Source organism: Cheilinus undulatus, linkage group 15 (assembly GCF_018320785.1).
Source record: "Cheilinus undulatus linkage group 15, ASM1832078v1, whole genome shotgun sequence".
In the NCBI taxonomy this organism is placed as follows: domain Eukaryota; kingdom Metazoa; phylum Chordata; class Actinopteri; order Labriformes; family Labridae; genus Cheilinus; species Cheilinus undulatus.
Genome location: NC_054879.1, coordinates 26,648,004 through 26,658,044, shown reverse-complemented (window position 1 = coordinate 26,658,044; position 10,041 = coordinate 26,648,004). Strand labels below are relative to the sequence as shown.

At 37.2% G+C, this 10,041-nt stretch overlaps 1 protein-coding gene across 1 annotated transcript; it reads right to left on the bottom strand.

The window, feature by feature from the left end:
• Positions 1 to 228: 228 nt before the first annotated feature.
• vtcn1 (V-set domain containing T cell activation inhibitor 1) lies at positions 229 to 8,093 on the bottom strand. Its single transcript, XM_041806366.1, has 5 exons — positions 8,062 to 8,093; positions 6,354 to 6,418; positions 2,468 to 2,827; positions 1,936 to 2,187; positions 229 to 344 (listed from the first exon to the last, which is right to left on the bottom strand). Exons 1-5 carry the CDS (start codon positions 8,091 to 8,093, stop codon positions 229 to 231), a joined length of 825 nt encoding a protein of 274 aa, XP_041662300.1.
• Between the last annotated feature and the right edge of the window lie 1,948 nt (positions 8,094 to 10,041).

The following is a 10,041-nucleotide window of genomic DNA, read 5'->3' as shown; positions in this document are numbered from 1 at the left end:
ATTTAAAAATAATCATAATCTGTAATTATCTACATTTTAAAGAACATCCCAACATTTTTGGAATTGCAGTTTCAATCATCAAATCCTTCAGTTTCATTGAATCTTAAATTTCCTCTCTAAGCATCAATGTCTTGTCTTGCCATATCTTGTCTTATTTTACTTTAATTGATTCTTGAATCAGATCCAAATCTTAAATCAGAGAACGTATAAAAGCATATAGTCTTTGTGTTATGAGGCCAGATAATAGATGTAGAGTATGGTGGCCAGAGTGCTCAGGTATATGGATGCCAGCAGGGTTGATGCAGCGTTGAAAGTGAAGTATGTCCTCCTAAAAACTTCAGTGTCTGCAAGATACAAGAGAAGCAAACAAATCCACTGATGAGGGTGATATTTAACTTACTCAATTAAATGAGCCATTAAAGAGACTTTTAGCACCAATCTTTATCCCACCAGCTGGGGGTAAAGATACAGAACTAGATGACATCATGAGGGGAAAGTCTGAGAAGGCTTGTTTCATTTAGCACACATTTTCTGAAAGGTGGAGAAAGAGAGTGGGGGAGGGATTTTCCTGACTCTTGGGGGATTGTGAACAGGGCAGGGACACATACTTTGACTAGAAAAGCCTGAAAAAAGTGTAATTTGCATGATGTGTGACCTTTGAATGCTTCCCATATGAAAAATAAACTTCATCATTTAAATAGCTATTTTAAAAGTACTATTGTCTACATGTACTATATCAGCGCCATGTTTTGGGTCTTTAGAATAAATGTTTGGGTATGTTAAAGTCTTGTGTTAATAGTAGGAATGCTGATTGATATATATTTGTAATTGTACATATATTATGTATTATGTATGTTATTTTTAAATTATAAAATATGTACAGGCCCCTATCTATCAGCTCCACATAGTTTCTGGGGAGTCCTATTTCACAATGAGATTTCTATAAATTATCACGATGGATTGTACAGAACTTTTAAAAAGATTTATTTTTGGTCTTTTTATGCCTTTATTGACAGAGGAGGACAGTGGACAGAATTGGAAACAGGGATGAGACAGCTAGAGAGAGACATGTGGGAAAGTGCTAAAGGCTGGATTTGAACCTGGGCCGACTGCATACATGGGACACACCTTAAACCACTAGAACACCTGTGCCCCCTGCATTTTTATTGGTTTTGGTCTTTCACATGGAGGAATTTCGGCCTACTCTTTTTTGCAGAATTATTTTAATTCAGTCGCATTGGGGGAGGGTTTGAGCATAAACAGCCTGTTTAAGATCATGTCACAATGAAGACTGACTTTAACTGAGTCGAGTGAGGCCTACAGGTCTTTGGTGTTGTTCAGGGTTCTTTCGCTTGCTTGCTTTTGTGGCTAGTGAAACTGAACTCTGCTGTCCAAAAATGTGGTTAAGCACAGGAAGTTTATGATTTAACAATGGGGGGGGGGGGGGGGTTATTTTCACATAAGGCCAGATGGGTTTAGATGGCTTTAATCATTTAAAAACTTCATTTTCTCAGGTTATCTTTGTCAAAAAATTTGTTTGATGACCACACCACTCTACCTTACTCTAGGTTATCCAGTGTTGAGTAATTTTCATCATTATGAAACAACTGCACTTTATTTCTTGTAACTGTACTGCCAATAATAAATCTTAGGAACAGTATTTGTCTCATTCCAAGTTATAAAACATTTTATTACACTTAATATTAGCCCTACAGGTCTGTAAGTCCAGATTGACATATTATTTAAAAGATATCACATCACATCTCGGACAACACACTCATTTTAAAAAACTATGCAAAATTGTGTTTGATGAATTTGTGGCTGGTTTCACTGAGCAATTCAGAACTTATTTACTGCTCTAAAAAAGATGTTTTTTCTGGGATTGTTGGATGAATGCAGCTTGTTTAAAGTGTTTTACCTGTAACTGGTAATTACCTGTAACTGTCGCCTTAGAAACAGCAGACACTAGCTCGTTTTCAATCCTGCAGGTGTAGGTGTCGCTGACATTGACTGCCTGAACCGTGCTGACCACTCTGTAAATCCCAGCAGAGTTTTGTGTGAAGCTCGTAGTCCCGTTCAGGACGTTCCCAGCCTCGTCTGACCAGGTGATGTTTGGTTTGGGAAACCACCTGCTGGCCTCTGCAACCAGGACGCCATTTGAGAACTTGAAGTTGGGGGCTGTAAAGGCTGAGAAGATAGAGGTGTAAAGTTGAGGACATGAACTCATACTGCAAAGGGAATTTCTCACAGATGAGTTATGGTGTGCACCACTGCCATAAAGTTGTTGTCCATGTCCCCCTACTTGCATTCACAAGCAAAGCCTAACCTTTAGGCTGCCAGCACCCCAGGTCAAGATGTAAGTTTTTGTCCACAAGAGGGCACACAAACAGAAAGTTCCTAAAAGTAGCTTTAAAGTGCTCACAGAAATTCATATTAATATCAGACAGAAACAGGACAGTCGTCCTACCTGCTGTCCTAAGCTGAATGTTCACCATCCCGCCGCCCTCAGAGGAGCTGATCCTGCAGGTGTACTGCCCTGCGTCGCTGTTTCTCACATCCCGCATCAGCAGGGAGGCGTTCCCTGAACCTAAAGCCTCTGGGAACACCTGAGTCCTCCCTTTGAACTGGGAGTCCTGATCCACCAGATCTGCTGCTCCATCCACGTAACGATGAACGAGCCCATCTAGGTCTTCCTTTTCCCAGGTGACTGACACCTGTCTGAGTTTGGCTAGTTCAAGTTTGACATTGAGAAAGCAGCTGAGGACGACGTCCTGGCCGAGGTTGGCAATGGGCAGAGTGTTGGTGCTGGACACCTCAGAGGACTCACCTAAGGGTTGAAAACACTTTGAGTCTACTATTCATTATTCATTCAAAAAAAAAAAAAAGTCATTCTTTAAAAACTTGTTGGGATTAAAAATCTCTCTTTCATGAGTGTTTTGGCCAAGATAGGCAGCAGCACAGCTAAATCACAAAGACATAGACAAACAATGAGCAGTCACACAAATTAAATGTTAAACACATCAATATTAATATGATATTACAAGTAAAACAGCAAGTGTCTTTAAAGGTCAACTACAATCAAATCATTCAAAACCAGTTTCACTGCAGTGTTGCATGACAACTGCTCTAGCTGATGCTTCACAAAATAGAGATTACTTGAAAAGCTTGAAAGCTTGTGAATATCTAAATCGTAATTGTGATACGTAGCAAATGTATGTATTGTTGTATGTAATGTGTCATTCCTGTACATGGAGAGGAAAGCTTACCAGAGTCAACATTGTTGTTGCGTAAGCATACTTGGCCAATAAAGGTGACTCTGAGTTCAGGCCCTCTCTGGGCTCAGGACACTATGGCCGCTGACTTCTCTAGTCTGAGGAATACGTCTGAGTCATCTCACATACACATTTTCACAAAGTAATGTACTAACTGTAACTGAAATTGCTGTGGTGAAAAGCCTCACCTCAGATGCACATGTGCACTAATAGATCACTAACTGTTATGCAAAGTATTGTGGTAAAATGCCGCATGTCATATGCGTATTTGCACCAAGTAAGCTTTTACTATACCAATTAGTAACGTAATCTATGTGCTGTACTCAGTGTTGAAGTAATGAATATTATCATTCAAACTCAGATACTGTGAGAAGGCTCCCTCACCTCGTATGCACATTTTGCACAAATGAAATGTTTTTATGGCATTAGGGTTGCAGGGGGGTCAAGGCCACCCATAAGGGTGAACAAAAGGGGGAGCTTTCTGGGGCCCTGCCAAACTGGGGGCCCATGGAGGTCAGAACAATCATGGTCTATAGTGAAATAAGCTGTGTGAAAACCTATATTATATTTTTGACCTGAATAATCAACACTCTTATCAAAACAACAAAAAAACTATTTTTCATTAATTCATGCTGCAGTACAATATTGCCTTTTTCAAAATGTAAAGCCCTTTTCTTAAAACAGAATTATTTTTTGATTGGTGATGTTAACAGTGTGGATGGACACACAGAACTTAACCAGTGAGAAAGCAATATCAAACTTCATAGATAAGCCATGATGTTCACAAATGGAAGGATACCAGAAAATAAAGTAGAAGAAACTGAAACTAATTTAATGGAAAAGAGCTGATGTTAGTAAAAAAAAAAAAAAAGACAAAAAAAAAAAGGAAAAAGGTTGGTCCAAGTAGCTAAGAGAAGTGGAAAATGTGAGTTAAAAGTGGCAAAAAGATGTGGTTAAAAAGGCTGACAAGTGGCAAAAATGGGTTAGAGTGGCAAATATGGCAAGAAAGTAGATAAAATGGGTTAAAGAGGCAAAAATGGATTTTAAGTGTAACACAGAAGTCAAAAAAATGTCCAAAAAGCTTCAAACATTGGTCAAAAGCAGCAAAATAGAGAGAAAAGTGCCATAAATGGCTTAAACGTGGAAAGAAAGAGCAAAAGAGGCAAAAAATAATTTAAAAGCGGAAAAAGGCACATATGGACCTTAGGTGTCAAAAAGAAATGGCAAAAATGAGTGAAAAGCAGCAAAAATTAGACATTAAGAGGGTCAAAAAAATGGGTTAAAAAGTGAGAAAATGGGTACACCTAGGGTAAACCTTTCTGCCAGCCAATCAGAGGGCTGACAAAAAAATATGTTTTGAATTACATTGTTATTCATATCAAGGGATTATGATAAGATTGACTTAAAATCCCCCAAAAACTGAATTATGATTGTAGGAAATGGTAAATGGATTTAAGCTTGTATAGCACTTTCCAATCCTCTGATTTCTTAAAGGGCTTATACACAGCAGTTCACACCTACCCATTCATACCCATTCAGCCTACATTCACAGTGCTGAAGGCTGCTACACAGAGTATTCACCAATCAGTATCAACCAATCACATCCATTTATACAAATCCATATGTATTCACACACCACTGACGTATCAAAAAGCATATCAAGGCAAATATAATATTGTCATGTACTGTAGTTTATGTCACACTGTAACATATTATAATGTACCGTAGCTATCTTTAAGCCACACTATATAGACAAAAGTATGAGACCGCCTAACCATTATACCAACAGGGGCAATAATAACATTCATAATATCCCACTTTTGCATCTCTAACAGCCTCCACAATTCTTGGAAAAATTTCCACAATATTTCAGAGTGTTTCTGTGGAAATTTGTGCCCATTCATTCCATAGAGTATCTATGAGGTTAGGAACTGATGTTGGACAAGAATGGCTGGCTATCTCCACTCTATATGTTTATATGTTTTCTCTCTCCCAAGGGTGCCCGATGGGGTTGAAGTCAGGGCTCTGTGTCGACCAGTCAAGTTCTTCCTCAATGAACTCATCAAACCATGTCTTTATAGTTCTCTCTCTGTGCAGTGGGGCACAGTCATGTTGGAATAGAAAAGGGCCTTCCCCAAACTGCTGCCAAAAAGTTGGAAGCATAGCATTGTCCAAAAGTATTAATGAATCATTAAGATTGGCATTCACTGGAGAAAAGGGGCATAGCCCAGACCCTGAAAAACAGCTCCATACCATTATCCCTCCTCCACTAAACTTCACAGTCGGCAAATACAGTCAGGTAGGTTGTTCTATTGTGTCATACTGAACTTGCTTCCTGTTTTCTGATAACCAGTGTTTTCTTCCCAGTCTTTGTGAATATAAAGCTTCATGTAACACTGATAGAAAGGTGAAAAAATCTGATGTTTTTGCATCATCCTTCTACGTCATGTCTTGCTTATGCAACATGACTGCACTGAGCGGACAGAATTGCAATGGTCTTGCTGTGATAGATACCATATCTTGTAGGATGACCCCCTTCTGTCTCTTGCTGTGAGGGTCAGGAGCTTTTGTGTGAAAACAGCTTGAGGCAAATCTTTCTGTTTACCTCACTCTAACTTCCCATCTGACAGCAGCAACACCTCTGTGGCTCAAATTTTTGCAGTTATATTTGGTTCAATTTCAAAATAAAATAAAATTCGAAGTCAGACCCTCTTCGTGTCATATCCCTTATTTACTTATAAATTAAACTGAAAGAAGAGAATTAACCTAAAAATGATGCATGTGTTTTGAAAATCCCTCTTGCATAAAAGATGCAAAAATTGAACTAATTCTCCCAAATTCCTTGTGAAAAGTTTCCATGAAAATGATGAGTTTCCACAGAGATTTAGCTGCATTTGTTAACACACATTCAAGCACACAAACATGGTAAAACACTCTGTGACATGTTGTCAAACACAAGTATTAACTGTGTTCTAGTTCAGGCAAACAAAGTTAGTGCTGAACACGCCCTCCTGTCTCCTCAGGCCGCTCAGAGTCATCACTTATCATAACAGGATCTCCCAAAGGTAAATAACATCTTACCTGAGAAGGCCAAGGCTAAGAGGAGGATGATGAGGGCTGAGAATAAGACAATGAGGACAATCATGCTGTGTCAAGAGAAAAAAAAAACACAGAGAGGAAGATTATAAAAGGTGTCATGAGGTCACTGAATATCAGACAGTCTTCACAGATAGGAATTTCCCCTTTCATCAGAACTCTGCAGACATGTGAAGATAAGCATCTTTATCTTTACTCAGGCAGATTTCTGTTGCAAAAGTTGCAAAAATAGTGTTAAAACTGTGGAACTGAAACTTGTATCTCCACCGAGAAGTAAGCTCCATACAGAACTGCATAATGCTAATGAAGGCAACTGCAGACATGTCAGTACACAACTTTTGTCGTTTTTGAAAATAAAACAACTCAGTGCTATTCTTTGTTCTTATTTTACAAAAGCTTGTAAATTTCTGATAAAACTGACGCTACAGCAGCATCCACACCAATGTCTTCAGCCATAACTCCACCGGCCTCTTGTTGCTGCTTGCTTATGTCACGACTCCGCCGCGCCCAAAAGTAATGCCCCTAGATGCTGATCGGTCCTGTCACTTTCTAACCAGGATCAAACAGTTCAGACAGGAGCTTTGCAAGATGGATCCGCCAGTGAGAAACATGGAAATGGGGGTATCCATCTGCTTTGCAAGGTTACCACAGTGGCAGGTGGGCCAAAAAGCTGGTATCCAACCCTGGTTCACGTATTTCCTCTTTTCCTCAAACATAACCAGTTCCTTTTTCTGTGGTTAAGTCCATGTTAAAATCTTCAATCCACCAAAAAAACAGGTCAGTATCTAAAGTGGAAGTCAGTTACCCTTACTGTAAGACATCAGAAAAATCCAAAATGACACAAAACAGATCAAAATGCAAAATAGTGGCATTTTAGAATGCGATAGACAGGGTGTCATTATTTGAAATTAACTACAGAGATCCTGAGATTAATTGTATTTTAAAGATTAATTTTTTTGACAACCCTTATTGAAAAATATTGCATTGTCATGTGTTTTATCTTAACCTGTTGCAAGATGTCATAAATATATTGAAATATATCATGATAAGCTGTATTATATTGCTTTGTAATGTATCATTTATTATCTTATGGTAATTTATCCTGTCTTATCATATTGAATTGCATTGTGTTGCATCATTCAGTTAATTGTATATTTTTGCATTAGACTGTATCAAATGCATTACATCTTTGTGTATTAGACTCAGACAGTAAATATGTTATCATCATGTATTGTATGGTCATGTTTGTAATGCTTTTTTCATCATATTTTATTAGACTGTATCACATCCTAACTTTAGGTACTGCTGCATATTGCACTTTATCAACATTATCTGACATCTATTTAATTTGAGTAAAAGACCTGAAATCCCAAAGAGAAAAATCCAGTAATAACAGCTGCACTCAGTAAATATAATGTTTCTGTTTTTAATTGTCATCTTATTTTTTTCTCAAACTTATATAACTTAAGAACTAAACTTATTCTGGTCCTTTAATTGTTTTAGTCCATTCCTTTTTCTGTTGTTTTGATTCATTTTTTCATCGTCTTTCATATTTTTCATCTTATTTCAAAACACATTCAGAAGCATGTCTTGGTTTAAAAGCCTAGTAAGTGTATCACTGACTTCTACAGACTGCTCGGTGTTTAAAATCTTCATCGCCATCAGTAGAGACACTGAAACATTAATGCCACACCTGTAGAAGATGATATCCCCGAGGGAAGCCATGGCTGATGAGAAAACCCTCCCAAGACAACAAAAGGTGCTCCTGTTGCTTAAGTTAAAGGTCCAGCCATGCCATTATTGCAAAATACTCACAGTTCTTCCAAAAATAATCTGCAAGCATACTCTAGCTCCTAGTCAAAGTTCTTCCTCAACAGTCTTGTGCATGTTTTGCCTCCCTCGCAGCACTTTTAACACATCACCATGAGTAAATATTACCTTTAAGGTGTGTGCTTCATACTTGTTGACATGTAGTCACATCAGTTAGTTTATCTTATCTGATTAAAGGTACACACCACTTATTTACTAAAATGGCTAGGGTAATGTCTACTACTGGCTTTAACAAAAGATAAGTTAGTTAGAACAAAAATATACCAGTTTCTTCCTTCAGTTTTCTCAAAGTGGAAAATATTTGATACAATAAGTTGAAACAGTTTTGAAAATAGCTATGTGTTTGAGTTTGCAAGAAGATGTTAATTTGTAAAGAATACTCTTTTAAAATTGGGTAACACCCCCCCCCCCCCCCCAAAAAAAAAAAGCCAGTTATTGAAACAAAAATCTGAACAGAACATGCAAAACAGGATTTTTATTTATTTGTGGTCAGGGATAATTGATGGTTAAAGGTGTTATCTCTACCTTTTAGGGCTGGGATAATCAACTGGCGGCTAAGGGGCCACATCAGGCCCCCCAATACCTTCTCATCTGGCCCCCAAAACTTTATCAACTTCAAAACGTGTAAGGGAAAATAATGTGTGTTTTGTTGTTTGTTTGTTTTTTATACTCCCTACAGCTATTGAAACAACTCCTAAACAACTGAGTTTTAAACAACTTAATTAGGAATGGCTTCCTTTCATTTATCCTGCAGAAATCCATCAGTCAGCTTTTATTATCATAATAAGTAAATATAATGCATGGAAAACACACATTTTTCAGTCCATTATTTCTTGATAAAACTGCAATTTTCTGTGGAAACAGGCATTTTTGGAATAAAATTTTCCTACTTTTTTTATTTGGACTTACCACTGCACAGCATATTAGCGTGACACCCAGTGACAGACAATACGACAACCACAGAAATATTCAGCTAAAATATATCAATTGACCCATTGTGGCTGGCTGCAAATTCAAAAATATTACACTGTGATCATGATCACTATTGCGACTTACTGTACTTGTTAGTGATTTTTTAAAATATAGTTTTATAGCTAAAATCATGTTAAGAGGATCTTTTTTAAGGTTTGGTATGATCCATTTTTACTGGAAACAAACTGATGATTCTGTAAAACAACCAAGGCTATTCCACGGTCACATTTAATGACCACAGAAACATTCTGCCAACCAAGCATGCATGTGACAGATATGATGACATTTAATAACATCAAAGTTATGCAATACATCTGGGAAGAGAAAAAGGCATATTTTCAATTTTTTGTGGGGTTAGGATTAGGATTAGACAGTGCTTTCATAAAAGAGGTTTTGTGTAACTTAAAATATGTAAAATTTAATTTAACATGTCTCCTATTTCTTGTGCTTCATCTTTCTGTATGTTTTTTTCCATGATGAAAAATGTAAGACTTATATTATGGTGTATTTCAGGCAAAAAGGTTATTTCCAGAATTAACCCCTTAAAGCCTGAAAACACTAATAATAGCCAGAAAATTCTAATTTTTTGGAAGTGAAATGTTCATTTAACTTTCTACTGAAATCTTAAAAAATCCAAATTTCCATCAAATTTAACAAATATATTTTTAGTATCTCATTTCATTCATTAGGTATTTTTGGTAACTGATAATCCACTTGAGGGCATTTTTATCATTTATCAGATTGTATTCAGATTTTTTTTGAGTAATTTATTGAGCATATTGATTAGATAGAGGTACCATAAAAGTATGTCTCAAATATGTGACAACAGGCGTTAAGGGGTTAAGAGTCTAAGACTGCTGATGTTCATGGA